This window comes from Lipomyces arxii (assembly GCF_038497795.1).
Source record: "Lipomyces arxii strain Phaff 12-163 unplaced genomic scaffold V1512scaffold_13, whole genome shotgun sequence".
Lineage (NCBI taxonomy): Eukaryota > Fungi > Ascomycota > Lipomycetes > Lipomycetales > Lipomycetaceae > Lipomyces > Lipomyces arxii.
Window position 1 is genome coordinate 120,718 of NW_027117712.1, and position 15,681 is coordinate 136,398.

The window sequence follows — 15,681 nt, forward strand, 5'->3', positions numbered from 1 at the left end:
ATTTACGTATTGAAAACCTCCCTCCGATCCTCACCCTCATATCGACCTCTCTTTTCCCTTCTATTCCTTCTCTTTCTCCTTGTATTACTTCTAGACCGTTCTGTTTAGATCATATATAGACTACCCGTATAATCTCTGTGTGGTTTCTGTATAGATCAGGTGTCTTGTCCCATCAAAGTCTTTGCTGTTCTTTCGATATCTTTAAATACAGACTGAATATTTGACAATGTCTTTGATCTCAAGTCTGCCTTCTCATTTCATCGGACTCAATTCCGTCGAGGTGGCTCCAAGCAGTCTGGTTAAAGACTTTGTTCAAGCTCATGGTGGTCATACTGTCATTACCAACGTATGTACTAACTTGACTCTGATTCGCGTTTACTGACTGAATCTAGATCCTGATTGCTAACAATGGTATCGCCGCGGTGAAAGAAATTAGATCAATTCGTAAGTGGGCCTACGAAACATTCGGCGATGAGCGCGCAATTCAATTCACTGTCATGGCTACTCCTGAAGATTTACAAGCTAATGCTGATTACATTCGTATGGCTGATCAGTACGTTGAAGTCCCAGGGGGTACAAACAATAACAACTACGCAAACGTCGAACTTATCGTCGATGTCGCAGAACGCATGAACGTACATGCTGTCTGGGCTGGTTGGGGTCACGCGTCTGAAAATCCAATTCTGCCTGAATCGCTAGCTGCGTCTCCAAAGAAAATTGTCTTTATTGGTCCTCCAGGTTCTGCAATGAGATCGCTCGGTGATAAAATTTCGTCAACCATTGTTGCTCAACACGCTAAAGTCCCTTGTATTCCCTGGTCTGGTATCGGGGTTGACGACGTTGTCATTGATCCAGCAACAAACCTCGTCACCGTCTCGGATGAGACTTACGCCCTGGGTTGCACAGCAGATGCAGCTGCCGCGCTCGAAAAGGCCCGAATGATTGGCTTCCCAGTCATGATTAAAGCTTCGGAAGGAGGTGGTGGTAAAGGTATCCGAAAAGTCGACTCGGAAGACAACTTCAACGCGCTTTTCAACCAAGTCGCGAACGAAGTCCCCGGTTCACCCATCTTTGTCATGAAGCTAGCTGGTAACGCTCGTCATTTAGAGGTTCAGCTGCTTGCCGATCAGTACGGCAACAACATTTCGCTCTTTGGTCGTGATTGCTCAGTCCAGCGTCGTCACCAGAAAATTATCGAAGAGGCCCCTGTCACTATCGCCAACCCAGCAACTTTCAATGCCATGGAACAGGCTGCTGTCAGACTTGGACGTTTGGTCGGTTACGTCTCTGCCGGTACTGTTGAGTATTTGTACTCTCACGAAGATGATAAGTTCTACTTTTTGGAACTTAACCCCCGTCTTCAAGTCGAGCATCCTACCACCGAAATGGTCACCGGTGTTAACTTGCCTGCAGCTCAATTGCAGATCGCCATGGGCCTGCCTCTGCACCGCATTCGCGACATCCGTCTGTTTTATGGCGTTGATCCTCACACCGCGACCGAAATTGATTTCGATTTTTCAAAAGAAAGCTCGCTTCAGACTCAACGCAAACCTGTGCCAAAGGGGCACACTACCGCTTGTCGTATCACTTCTGAAGATCCTGGCGAAGGCTTCAAACCTTCCAGCGGTGTCATGCACGAGCTCAACTTCAGATCAAGCTCAAACGTTTGGGGTTACTTCTCGGTTGGTAACCAGGGTGGCATTCACTCTTTCTCTGACTCTCAGTTTGGTCATATATTTGCGTTTGGCGAAAACCGCAGTGCCAGTCGCAAGCACATGGTTGTCGCACTCAAGGAACTTTCCATCCGTGGTGACTTCCGAACTACAGTCGAGTATCTGATCAAGCTTTTGGAGACCCCGGATTTTGAGTCAAATAAAATCACAACCGGATGGCTCGACGAACTCATCTCGAAGAAGCTCACGGCCGAGCGACCTGATCCTCTTATCGCTGTGGTTTGTGGTGCCGTGACCAAGGCACACATTGCATCTGAGGCTTGCTTGCAAGAATACAAGTCTTCGCTTGAGAAGGGCCAAGTGCCGTCAAAGGAAATCCTCAAAACTTTGTTCCCGGTTGATTTCATCTACGAAGGCAGTCGGTATAGATTTACAGTCACCCGCTCGTCTGTGGATTCATACCAGATATTCATCAACGGCTCTAAATGCCAGGTTGGAGTCAAGGCTCTGAGTGACGGTGGCTTATTGCTCTTGCTTGCTGGAAAGACACACAACGTGTACTGGAAGGACGAAGTTGGAACGACAAGACTCAGCGTTGATTCCATGACTTGTTTGCTTGAACAGGAGAACGATCCTACTCAGCTCCGGACCCCGTCGCCAGGTAAGCTTGTTAAGTTTTTGGTTGAGAATGGCGAACATGTCAAAACCGGACAGCCATTTGCCGAAGTCGAAGTCATGAAGATGTACATGCCTCTTATTGCTCAAGAGGACGGTATTGTGCAGCTGATCAAGCAGCCCGGAGCCACTCTTGAAGCCGGTGACATTCTTGGAATCCTAGCTCTGGATGACCCGTCTAGAGTTAAACACGCACAGCCATTTGATGGCCAGCTGCCTGAATTTGGACCGCCTCAAGTTATTGGCAGCAAGCCGACGCAAAAGTTCTCGCTTTTATTGAACGTGCTCAAGAACATTCTTGCCGGTTTCGACAATCAAGTCTTGATGGCTTCTACTCTGAAGGAGTTGTCGACCGTCATGAAGGACTCACAGCTTCCATACAGTGAATGGAACGCACAATTTTCCGCTTTGCATAGCCGAATCCCCCAGAAACTCGACACGTCACTTGCTGCCATTATCGAGCGCGCAAAGTCACGCAACTCCGAGTTCCCGGCAAAGTTGCTTCTGCGTGCGATTGAGCGATTTGCGGGAGAGCATATCTTGCCTTCCGACATGATTGTGTTTAAACCACAGGTTGAGCCACTTGTGAGTATCGCCACTCGATACGAGAATGGCTTGAAGGCCCACGAGTATGGTGTTGTTTGCAGCCTTTTGGAAAACTACTTGAGCGTTGAACAGAACTTTTCGGTAAGTGTGTTGTCCCGGTAATTTGTATCTAATGCTAATGAATATAGGGTGCCAACACTCGCGACGAAGATGTTGTCTTGAAATTGCGTGATGAAAATAAGGATGACATTTCCAAGGTCGTCATGACTGGTATGATTCGTGCTAGTGTGTCTATGTAGTTTAATAACGTCTTTAGTGTTTTCTCACAGCCGGGTTGGCGCAAAGAATAACCTGATTCTGGCAATCTTGGCTGCGTTGCGAAACGACAAATCCGAGGTTTCTGAAGTCGCCAAGTACTTGCGTCCGGTTCTCAAGAAGATCACAGAGCTTGACTCTCGTGTGACTGCGCCAGTTGCGTTAAAGGCCCGTGAGTTGTTGATTCAGTGCGCGTTGCCCTCACTCGACGAGCGGACTTCTCAGCTCGAGCACATTCTGCGGTCGTCTGTGGTCGAATCGCGATATGGTGAGATTGGATACGACCACAGACAGCCACGGTTGGATGTGCTGAAAGATGTCATCGACTCGCAGTTTACTGTCTTTGACGTTCTGCCCAAGTTTTTTGCTCACTCTGACCCATATGTCACCACGGCCGCTCTCGAGTTGTACGTTCGACGAGCATACCGTGCATACAACGTTCTCAGCCTAGAGTATCACAACGAAGGTGATCTTTCTCCTGTCGTCACATTCAAGTTTTTGTTATCGGCTATCGGTAACCCGGCGTACAATGCGGTTGATCAACGTGCTACTCCTGGACCCGGTGAGTCCGGCACCAACTATCAGCGTGCCGTCTCAGTGTCAGATTTGACATTCATGGTTGGCAAGTCAGATGACGAGCCTTTACGATCTGGCGTTGTCGTTCCTGTTGCGGACATCGAGGCTATCGATGAGGTTCTCCCTCGCGCTCTCGAGTACCTTCCTCGACGACCAGGTGCTAGTTCAGGTGGTCTCTCGTTCAGATCTGACATGGATTCCAAGCGTAAACCTCCGCCAGCGACCGCCAAGCCAGAGACTTTGAGCAACATTTGCAACGTTCTCGTCAGGGACACGTCTTTAAAGGATGACGCGGCATTGGTTGCTGAGCTGAAGTACATTGTCGACGAGTACAAAGAGGAATTCCTTTTGCGCTCGATCCGACGTGTCACTTTTGTATGTGGACACGACGATGGTTCGTATCCTGGATACTTCACATTCCGTGGACCGGAATATGTTGAGGACCAGAGCATTCGACATATCGAGCCTGCTTTGGCGTTCCAACTTGAGCTAGGACGTTTGTCAAACTTCAACTTCAAACCTATCTTCACTGACAACAGAAACATTCATGTTTACCAATCCGTTGGCAAAGACGTCCCAAGCGACAAGCGATTCTTTGTTCGGGGCATTGTTCGTCCCGGTCGTTTGCGTGACGAGATTCCAACGTCTGAGTACTTGATTTCCGAAACCGACAGACTGATGTCGGACATTCTGGACGCGCTTGAGGTCATCGGACCTAACAACTCAGACATGAACCACATCTTCATCAACTTTTCGCCGATTTTCCATTTGGTGCCTGAAGAGGTCGAAGCTGCGTTTGGACAGTTTTTGGAACGGTTCGGACGGCGGCTGTGGCGAATGAGAGTCACTGGTGCTGAGATCCGTATCATGTGTACCGATCCTGATACACACGTTCCTTATCCACTTCGTGCCATTATCACTAACGGTGAGTTGAAACTATATGCCTGAAAATGTGTTACTAACTAGGTAGTGTCTGGATACGTTGTTCAAAGTGAACTCTACACCGAGATCAAGAACGAGAAGGGTGAATGGGTGTTCAAATCGCTTGGAAAGCCTGGAAACATGCATCTGCGATCAATCAATACACCATACCCGACCAAGGAATGGTTACAACCCAAGCGATACAAAGCGCATTTGATGGGCACGACGTATGTGTACGATTTCCCCGATTTGTTTGGCCAGGCGATTCGGTCCAGCTGGCGGCAAGCCAAGCAGAAAGCGCCAGAAAGAGTGCTGACTTACCGTGAACTGTTGATGGATGACAATGGCGAACTCTCAGAAGTTCAGCGTGAGCCTGGTGCAAACAACTGCGGTATGGTGGCTTGGCTGTTTACAGCTGCCACACCGGAATATCCCAAGGGTCGTCAGTTCATTGTCGTTGCGAACGACATCACGTTCAAGATTGGTTCGTTTGGGCCGAGCGAAGACAAGTTCTTCAATGCTGTGACTGAGTTTGCCGTCAAGCTTGGCGTTCCTCGGATATACCTGTCTGCCAACTCCGGAGCCCGTATTGGTGTTGCCGACGAGTTTGTGCAGTTGTTTTCGGTTGCGTGGAATGATCCCGAGAACGAGGCCAAGGGATTTAAGTACCTTTACCTCACTCCGGCGATCTTCAACGGCATGTCCGATGCTATGCGCAAGACTGTTATGACTGAACGCGTGGTAGAAGACGGCGAAGAGCGGTACATGATCACGACTATCATTGGTGCCGAAGATGGACTTGGTGTTGAGTGTCTGCGTGGATCTGGTCTGATTGCAGGTGCCACGTCCAAGGCTTACAAAGACATTTTCACAATCACTCTTGTTACTTGCCGATCGGTTGGTATTGGTGCGTACCTTGTTCGATTGGGCCAGCGTGCGATTCAGATCGAGGGCCAGCCAATCATTTTGACTGGTGCGCCTGCAATCAACAAGTTGCTTGGTCGGGAAGTTTATGCGTCCAACTTGCAGCTTGGCGGCACTCAGATCATGTACAAGAACGGTGTGTCGCACATGACCGCGAACGATGATTTGGCTGGTGTGATGAAGATTGTCGAGTGGATGTCGTACGTCCCCGACAAGAGACTTGGCAAGCTGCCAGTCTTACCATCGTCTGATGTGTGGGATCGTGATATTGAGTACGTGCCGCCGAAACAGATGGTGTACGACGTGCGCTGGCTGATTGCCGGTCGCGACACGGACGAAGGGTTTGAGCACGGTATGTTTGACCGCGACTCGTTCCAGGAGACCTTGTCAGGCTGGGCACGAACTGTTGTTGTCGGTCGTGCGCGGTTGGGCGGCATTCCTGTCGGTGTGATCAGTGTTGAGACACGGTCGGTTGAGAACGTTGTGGCTGCGGACCCTGCGAACCCGGATTCGTCGGAGATCGTGCTGGCGGAGGCTGGTCAGGTGTGGTACCCGAACTCTGCATTCAAGACCGCGCAGGCCATCAACGATTTTAACCACGGCGAAGAGCTGCCGCTGATGATTCTGGCCAACTGGAGAGGTTTCTCTGGTGGACAGCGCGACATGTACAACGAGGTTCTGAAGTACGGTGCGTTTATTGTTGACGCTTTGGTCGACTACAAGCAGCCTATTTTCGTGTACATTCCACCGCACGCCGAGCTGCGTGGTGGATCTTGGGTAGTGATTGACCCGACCATCAATGCTGACCAGATGGAGATGTACGCTGACGAGGAGTCTCGTGCAGGTGTGCTTGAACCAGAAGGTATGGTTGGTATCAAGTACAGACGTGAGCGTTTGCTTGAGACCATGACAAGACTCGATGCTACGTACCGGGGTCTAAAGGCTAAACTTGATGCGCCTGATTTGGACAAGTCGACCGCGTCGGACTTGAAAGTCAAGTTAGGCGAGCGTGAACGAGAGCTGATGCCGGTTTACAAGCAGATCAGTCTGCAGTTTGCCGATCTGCATGACCGCGCCGGCCGAATGAAGGCCAAAGGCACAATCAAGGACATTTTGCACTGGCGCGACGCGCGGCGGTTTTTTTACTGGCGTCTTCGCCGCCGTGTTGCGGAGTGTTACATTTTGCGTGACTTGGCTTCCGCGAGCCCGAAGTCGTCCCGGTTAGAACGAGTTGCGCGGATGAAGTCGTGGTATGCTGAGGCCGGTGTGACCGAGTCGGACGACGCGGCGGTTGCCGAGTGGATCAGTGCGTGCGAGAGCGTGGTGAAGACCAAGATCACGCAGATCAAGAACGATGCAAAGATCCAGGACATGATCTCGCTTGTCAGAGTTGAGAAGGACGTCGCGGTTGCTGGACTAGTACAGTCGCTCAAAGCGCTGTCGGCCGAGGACCGCGAGGCGGTGTTGAGACAGCTTTAAGTGAGGATGCCTGTGTATATATATAAATGTGTTTGGCATGCTTTTATGATATACGTTTTACATGAGTAATAATAATTGCTTTGATAATTTGTGTCCTGTGTATCGGAGAGTTAAGAGTGCATTTCCGGTTGGTGATCAACAGGGTGCCTTCGTAATAATAGCCTTATGGAAACACTCGTGCCTGCCCACGTATGTCTGCTTGTGCTCGAAACTGCTCTCAAGAGCGAGTCCTTTCGTACCAGTATAGTTCTTTGTACGTGATTACATAGTTTACGCATGCTGTCCTTCTTACAGTCAACCTGCTGCGTGCTATCTAATTCAATTTTATTGCATTACACTTTGCATATTTTATCACCATTTGGAAACTGTCGGATTCGCCCCAGCCCTTATTTTAAGATTAAAGATTATGCGTCGCATTAAATACGACTGTTCAATTCTATTGTACAATCACGACTAATAAATACAAAACACCCCAAAATATTACAAAAAAAAAAAAAAAACTACTACGCACGACGCAGACCACGCTCAACATTCAATGTAATTTTCTCAAGTATACCGCTTGCTTCATGCACGTCCGTCTTGCTAAACTCAACTCCATCCAGCCACTGCAAATTTTGCGTCGACAGAAAGATCAGACCCTGGTACGCTTTTCGTTTCATTAGACTGAGCTTGGGTAAGTGCAACTCAAACTGTTTGTCTTTTTGTTCCCATTCGATCTGCGATTTGCGTGACATCACGAGGTTGTACTGCCTATACAAGTTCTTGCGTTCAGATTCGCTCAACTTCTCTTTGCGAGCTGACGAGGACTTGTCGTTGCGGTCGCCAATCACAGGCGGGTAAAACTGTAACGTCAACGGGTTCATGCGCAAGTCAAGCACTTGCAATGACGGACATGTCGAAAGTACCCTCGCCAAATGCTCTGTCAGGTTAAATTGATTCCCGATCGCATACAACCGCCTCAACTTCGGAATGCCTCGCAATCCAGACAAGTCAGTCAGTTCGTTGAACGATAAATTCAAATCACGCAAATTCGCAACATAGTCTGAGAATTTGCTTGGCAGTTTCTTGAGCTGCACCGACGCAAGCTCGAGGGTCTGCAAATTGAGAAAGTGTTCTTGAAATGTCAACTCTTTCGGAATGTTGCCAGACAAGTACAGTTTCCTCACGTCCGATATGTCTTCACACCACACCTCGCTAATCTCTGTCAGTACACAACTAAAACTCATTGCCAAATAAGCTTACTTTGTTGGATTGTGCTGATCACGAATACTCAGACTCTCTAATAGCCGCAACTTGCGCAGCCCAGAAACAGCCCGGAGCCTATTGTTGTCGAGACTAAGCACACGCAAGTTTGGAAACGCAGACGCATCAAATTCCTTGAGTGCATTTTTGGTAATCTTAAGCGTTCGCAGCTTGGGCATGTACCCATCAGGATCAACCGTTTTCAATAAATTATTATCTGCGTCTCGTTAGTTGCCTTCCGCAGAATTCATTCTGCAAAAACTCACTCAGATTAAGAAGCATTAGACGCTGCAACACTATAAGTCCATCGATACTCCGCAACCTGTTTGACGAAAGATCCATCTCTTCTAATCGTGTCCTATAAATCAGTCAATAACAGACATGACTACCAACCAAACAACATACAATGTCGAACTCTCAAATCCAATAGATGCAATTTTATTACCTCGCGCACTTAATCGCAATAGCCCGTCAAGCTGCATAATGCCATCAACACTGTAAATGTCATTATTGTCAATAACCAATTCCCGCAGGTGCACTAATCGCGACATGCCGTCCAGCGTTTCAATGTGATTATCAGACAAGTTTAAATACTGCAAGTTCCACATAAACCCAAACGCAGTCAATTCAGACAAATTGTTGCTTCCCGCCCGTAGCGTTCTAGTCGACTCTGGCACACCAGTCAGATACGCAAGGTCGTTCTTAGACACGTCCAGCTCCACAATACTTGGACACCAATCCTCCAACCGAACTAGAGTTTCAAGTTCCCGCCCTTGCAAATCAAGATTGACAATATCCTCCCAATGCACTTCAAACGGCTGAATGTCAGTCAAGACCTTGACCAAATTTTGCACCGCAATCGAAAAAGACGATTCAAGTTGCGACACAGCGGTGGCGTCGTGACGAGCTCCAACATACGACATATCTGCATAATATGTCTGTTGTTCAGCTGGTGGAAACGCAAACGAAACTTCAGGCCGGTCACACCGTAGCGGTACATTCTCTTTTTGCATCCTCGGATTCGATCTCTGAGGCTGTCGGTACTGGTCCCGCTTTTGCGGAGATTGCGTCCTTGAAGTCGAGGCCGACCGATTGCCTGTTTTCCGGCTCATGTCTTCCTCCAAAGACGACAAGCTGCGCTGCAACGAATTTCGGTATTCGTCAATAAATACCTGATGGCCATGTTGCTCCTTTGCTTTAAAAGTGCTGTCATCCATCAAATCGTCAATCCCTCTAAACACGTCCTCATCATCTTCGTCTTCCACATTTCCCGAACTACCACTCTCCGTGCTCTTCTTGACCCACCGACTGTTCTCGGGATCAAATACCATAGGCCCAAACGTCGCTGGAATCAATTTCTCAACGTGCTCCTTCAAAATGACTTTCATTGGCTCGGTGCTACCTTTCTTGCTATTCGCATTACGATCATTTGGAGTCAGCTGCACTTCGCCAGATCTGGGACTTGCTGTATTAAGTCGCTTGGATGGACTAAGAACGTTCACGTTACCTAACCCTCTTTGGACGGGACTTTGCTGCTGACTAGCCCGCTCCTGTTCAGATATTTGCCGCCGGTCCTCCTGCTGTGTGGATGTAGGAATCGTGCTCATGGGACTAAGTCCCATGTTAGATTGACGTTTCCCTCGGTTTGTATTTATCCCCATTTTCGTGCTGCTAGTTTCGTACCTGTTTCTGATTGAATTGTAATACAAATCATTGCGCGGCAACACAGAGTCAGGATCCAATCCTTCGTCTTCATCACGAGCCTCCCTAAGCGTATCATACGCATGCCTGCTTTGGGAACTTAAACTCGAAGACCTTGACGACGACGATTGTTCTGAAACTTTGTGACGGCGTTCAGGTGACTCACTCACACTTTCAAGCATTCCCGGCTGCGAACTTTCCGTCATCTCACTCTGTCGCTGCGAAAGCTCGTCATCGGTGGCTACAGAATCAGTCGGTTTTTTAAGACTTCGAAGCATGTCCATGATGTGTTCTGCTTGAGACATGAAATCCTGTGTTGTAACAACAGACTTTGACATATCAAGTCGAGCACGTTTTGGTGATCGTTCTTTGTATGGAGAGAGTGGTTTAATCAGCACGCTATCGATAGTTGCTTCCTGATCTTCACCAAATGCACTAGATGTTTCTAAATTTTCACCAAGCGTCTCCTGCTCTTCTGCATTGGTGGAGCTTAACGTGTCTCGGTTTTGAAAAATTTTTAACTTGGATGGCGAGAATGGCTGTCTATGTACAGCCATGCTTGATCTTGGTACTGTGAAGTTGAAGTTCCGCTGTTGGGGTGGATGTGGACTGTTTATTACATTATCTTCTTCCGTGTTGACTTTTGTCATGTTTTCTTTATTATCAATCTCATGTTCAGAGTACGATTCCTCACTGATTGTAGACGTGTGTCGATGTGTTGAGTTCATTTGATGATGACCGCGTAGTGAGTTGCGTGTAGTGTCCAGCGCTCTGTTATCTGTAGTTTGTTTCTTGTAGGGAACTGGTTGAATTGGACTGACTTTTGCTAGCTCTGATTTCAGTCTAGTGAGACTGGCTTGTAGTCGCGAATGTGAATCTTTCGATCTTCGTAGTCTTGATCCAGACGATCTATTGACATTGATTAATCATTACTATCTCCATAGTTGACGTAACATACTGATCATCCACACCCGACGCAAACATACGTTCCAGAGACAACGGACTAAAAATATCACGTGGAGCCGAAATCTTCTTCCACTCCGGTGTCGCGCTTTTGTTCTCAGTCGCGGCCTTACCAGTCACAATCCGAGTAGTTCCATCACCAGTCGAAACAGACGACGTTGTTTTTCTCGAGCCCAGAGTACCGCTGTTCTCTCTGGCCGACGCAACAGGCGACCCGGGCTGGGACAGCCAGTCTTCAGACAGTTCTGGATCTGCCCAGTCAGGAAACGTTGTGTCTTCATCAACTTGAAATTGCCGTCGTGCTTCGACTGTAAGTGATAGATCTTTCTCATGTTCTGACGTCTTTGCTTGGTCAGTAGTTTCTGGCCGAATCTCCCCATCTTCCTCCTGATCTGATAACGTAGGCTCAAATTCAAGTTCGACAGACTGCTCTACATGTTCATTCACCATAGCCAAAGATTCACTAAGTTCCGTTGCCATTCCTGCGGCCAAGTATGTCGCGTGTAGGTCACAGTTGTGAGTAGAGGATCAAATAGACGTGTGGTCGGGATCAAAACAGATCTGCCTCCGAAGCCGCATCAAAGTAAACATTCACAAAACCCTTGTTCTGGTAAGACATAATACACTCAACGCGCATACACATACAAAAATTCCACTCGAGTAAAATACATAAAGCAGATTGAATTAGTCGATAAAATAAAACCCAAGTGCTAAAGATACAAAAAAACAATATGCACACGAATCATATTGCTAAACAGCAAGCCGTCTCTGTTTTACAAGCCCGAGTATTGATCTATCCCCCCCTCCTGTCCCATAAGAATTCAAACCATAAAACAAAAAAATAATACCAGTTAATAAGCAAAACATAATACTCCTATTCCGAAAATAACTTTGTACCAATCTAACAAATCAAAAAAACTCCGTAAGCCGCACCGTTAATTGTAATGCAACTTTGAATCTTCGTTGCTAGTTGATTTTGTTTTCCCTAATCGCGTCGCTTCCTCGTCAATATTCCACTTCAAAGACTTGCTCCATTCTTCGACTTTGTCCATAACCTCGTCAAGCATTCCGCCATTGATCCGAACTATTTCTTCGCGGGAAGAAGAGTCAGAGCTAGCATTTTGTGCATTCTGAAATGTGTTCTGATCATGGTCAAACCCCAGGGTCATGGCATCATTAGAAGCAAATATGTCTTGCAAGTCTTGTTCAAAATTACTCATAAACAAATCCTTGTCACTTGACCCACTGTCTCTCAAGTTTGACATGCTTGTAAACGGCTGGGGCTTGACAGAATGAAACATCTCCTGCGAAAGAGTTCGATGATGCGACGGCTGGCTGCTTCGCAGTGAATCAAAGCTAACTGCAGTCGCATTCGACCCCGGTCTATGATTCGCTGGTGCAGGCGTTGCATTTGGAGGAGACGAGAATTTTGGCTGCGACTGTGAATGCTGCATAGCCAAAGCTGGAGCAGACGAGTACTGCGTGACACCCTGCAGTTTAGATTTGCCGACCGACACCTTTTTGGTAACAAGTCTTGAAGGCGGAACAGCCACTGATTTCATTGAAGACTGCGCTGAAATCATAGCCTGAGTAGGCGCTGGCGTCTTGTTTACAACCATGTCCTCGTCGTCACCTATTGCGTCCTGAGCAGGAATTGGAGATATGTAACTTGTCGACGAATGCATTGGCGAGTCACTATCTATCGAAACCGGCGTGAACGAACTATTTGAATCTGATCCTTGCTGTTTGACATTGTACACAAATGGCGACATCGAGACCCGTTGCGTATTGCAGTCTGTAGCCGGAGTTGGTCCAGAGCTAGGAACACTGTTCTTCATCTGAACAAGAGGCTTCACGGGTATAGGAGGGACTAATACGTCAGATCCTGTTTCATCAAAAAAAAATTGCACATACCAAATGCGTCATTCAACTGTCTTTGTGCGTAAAGAAACTCTGCTGGAGTGTCGGCACCTAATGATACTTCAGGAGCCTGTGGCAGTTTCGAAGGGCTAATCGAATGACCATCATTTGTCTTGAATCGTTTTTCTGACCCATCACTTTTAGCCGCATCTTCATCTTCATGCTGTTGCTCGACCTCTTGCCGAGCCAGATTTTCACGAATTTCCTTCATTACTCGCTCTTCTTGCGCACGCCTAACAGCTTGGGCCGCCTTTTTCGCCTCTGCCTTTTCTTTTTGCACGCGCAGTCTTTCAGTCCGCGCTCGAGATCGTTCCTCCTTGTCAGCTTGAATCTGCTCTTTTGTCTTTTTCGGCTGTACGGTGGTTTCCTTTCGCTTCAACTTTGGCTTCTGCGTTTTCAAGTCATTGTTTTGATAATGTGAACTAACTTCTTTATCAATCGATCGCGATAGCATGTCTAAACTTCGTTCAAAATCGAGCAAATCATAGTTCGAATCATCCATTTGAGACTGCGAGGTTGGCATTTCGCTTCTTTGCCGACCCGAGTACTGCTGCTGAGATGACGGATAAGAAAATTGTGTTGCCGCTGGCGTGGAATGATCTACTGGCCCACCAGGCGTGTAAACAACTTGCGGAGTGCCAGCCTGGACTGGAAACGAAGAAGCACGCTGGTGCACATGAAAGCCAGCTGTAGTAGGAGGACTGCTCTGGTTCAAAAATCCATCAATTGGTGGACCACTTGCTGGCGAATGAGCCCATGCCATGGGTGACTGCAAATTGCTGACTGGAGTGCCAACGTAAGTATTTGGAGGCATAGCCTGACGTGACGAAGGTTGAACAGAACCACTATTCATAATCCCAGCCTGCAAGTCTAACCAGTTAACTCCGTTAAGCTGTAAAGAGGAATCTCGATTCTGTTGTTGCGATTGATTTTGACTTTGCAATTGAGGTGACGATTGTTGAGATTGCGTCGTTGTTGTCGGCCGAACTTGCTTCGGCTGAATCTGAACTGAGTGGTCTGGAACTTGAAATACAGGTTTAACTGGCTGCGGAAATGTTTGTTGTGCTGGTATGCCTGGCTTCGCATTAAAAGCCAGATGCTGTTGCAACCTTTGCGGTTGTGCTTGCTGCTGTGATTGGTGTTGCACCGGCACAGATCGCCGTTGCTGATGATTGAACGAACCGACAACAGGGGTAAAAGGATACTGCTGCTGAACGCCTTTTGAGTTGTTTTGGCGAGGCTGCGAGACCCGAGCTTCGGACCATGATCCGTTGTTGTCCCAGGTGGGGTGAAACAGAGCAGCAGAGGCAATATAAGGCGCGTCACCTGTTTTGTTGTACTGATCTGATATTTGCTGGACCTTAGAAAAGTCTGGCGGCAGTCTACCAGGCGATGGAGGAACAAAAAACATATCGCCGGACGCTGTTGCTGATGCAATGGAGGAGGCAAAGTCGTTTGCTAGCAAGTCCAGTAAAACCGCATTGCTCTCGTTTGTAGAATCATGCAAACCATTAGAAAAGTTCGTATTCATATCGACCGTGGCATTTGTGAACATGGACTGAGCAGCAACAGGATCAGCACTGAATAGCGCCGCCCCTAGATGATCAGGAGCATACTGCTGTTGTTGTTGCTGCTGCTGTGGTTGCCTTGATAGTAGCATTTGCTGGAATTGTTGCTTTTGAATTGAAGCATTCTGTTGCTGTTGATTATTATTAAATTGAGGTTGTAATTGGTTAGGAATTGACTGTGGACCTGGGTCCACTTGAGCCAATTTCTGATTAAGATAAGCTGTATGCGGAGAATCTGAAGACTGTCTTGATTGACCGTATAAAGACGTATAATTCATGGCCATTTTGGCCTCTGACTTTTTTTTTCTTGTCTTCTTGGAAAAACAAAGAGAAAAAACGGGAATTTGGGCAAAACACCGGGAAGTGTTCTCGAGAGCCGGGAAGAGTTTAAGTGAAGGTTAAGTACTGTATGTATTAAGTATATGATGTATATGCCATATAGATAATGATTTACTGACACACACGCCACCAAAGGCACGGAGCATCGCGCCACGGTATCATGACGGGTTACTCAATTAGAAAATTCTAATTGATTTGTGTTTAATTACTGGATCGAATGGCAAAAGAATGTGTTAAGTAATGTGTAAATTATGCATTATATAATAGTACTTGCACTGAATTACATTCATTTATGTAGTAGTAAGGTCATATAGTGGGGGAGGGAGAGAGAGTGTAGATGAGAAGTCCTCCGAAAAGCCGCACGCCACTTTATGTATGGGCTATTTAGTGTCACTCAGACTAATAATGTTCATTGTTTTTAATTTAAAAATAAATAGCAAAAATTGTTTGTTTTAAAAATAAAACATTTCTTTTCAAACCGAAGATATCGTTCAAATTTTGTATCGGAAGTTCGGAAAATTAAAGCATGTATTATTGACACGACTCTAAGTCTACATCGGCTTTCACAACCCGTGCGCCCTTCATTTGGACCAATCTCACATTAAAGATTCTGAACAAGCTCTCAACTATAATAAGACGTCCATTGAGTATCTTTCATATTAACATAAAGCCGTTTGAGATATTCAATTGACATATCATTCATATTTTCATTAATAAATGTGCAAAATCCGGGAGTATGTAGAATTCCATTCTGGCTCCGAGTGCTGCTCTAACCGACGTTCTCAACGGTTCAACAATACTTGTGATACCACTGTGAAAAACAAATTCATACTCCATTT

General features: G+C 46.9%; 3 protein-coding genes across 3 annotated transcripts; 1 reads left to right on the forward strand and 2 right to left on the reverse strand.

Moving 5' to 3' along the window:
* The first annotated feature begins 1 nt into the window (after nucleotide 1).
* On the forward strand, nucleotides 2–7,478 carry V1512DRAFT_40974 (acetyl-CoA carboxylase). Its single transcript, XM_066918370.1, has 5 exons — nucleotides 2–346; nucleotides 393–3,035; nucleotides 3,083–3,164; nucleotides 3,211–4,710; nucleotides 4,756–7,478. Exons 1-5 carry the CDS (start codon nucleotides 227–229, stop codon nucleotides 7,107–7,109), a joined length of 6,699 nt encoding a protein of 2,232 aa, XP_066770471.1. The 5' UTR covers nucleotides 2–226; the 3' UTR covers nucleotides 7,110–7,478.
* Nucleotides 7,479–7,612: 134 nt separating this feature from the next.
* V1512DRAFT_248796 (uncharacterized protein) lies at nucleotides 7,613–11,495 on the reverse strand (the record flags this gene model as incomplete). The annotated part of the gene is made up of 5 exons (XM_066914575.1): nucleotides 7,613–8,303; nucleotides 8,352–8,568; nucleotides 8,618–8,709; nucleotides 8,757–10,961; nucleotides 11,011–11,495. 5 exons carry the CDS (start codon nucleotides 11,493–11,495, stop codon nucleotides 7,613–7,615), a joined length of 3,690 nt encoding a protein of 1,229 aa, XP_066770472.1.
* Nucleotides 11,496–11,950: 455 nt separating this feature from the next.
* V1512DRAFT_254235 (uncharacterized protein) lies at nucleotides 11,951–14,787 on the reverse strand (the record flags this gene model as incomplete). Its single annotated transcript, XM_066914768.1, has 2 exons — nucleotides 11,951–12,885; nucleotides 12,930–14,787. The coding sequence occupies 2 exons, from the start codon at nucleotides 14,785–14,787 to the stop codon at nucleotides 11,951–11,953; spliced, it is 2,793 nt and encodes a 930-aa protein (XP_066770473.1).
* Between the last annotated feature and the right edge of the window lie 894 nt (nucleotides 14,788–15,681).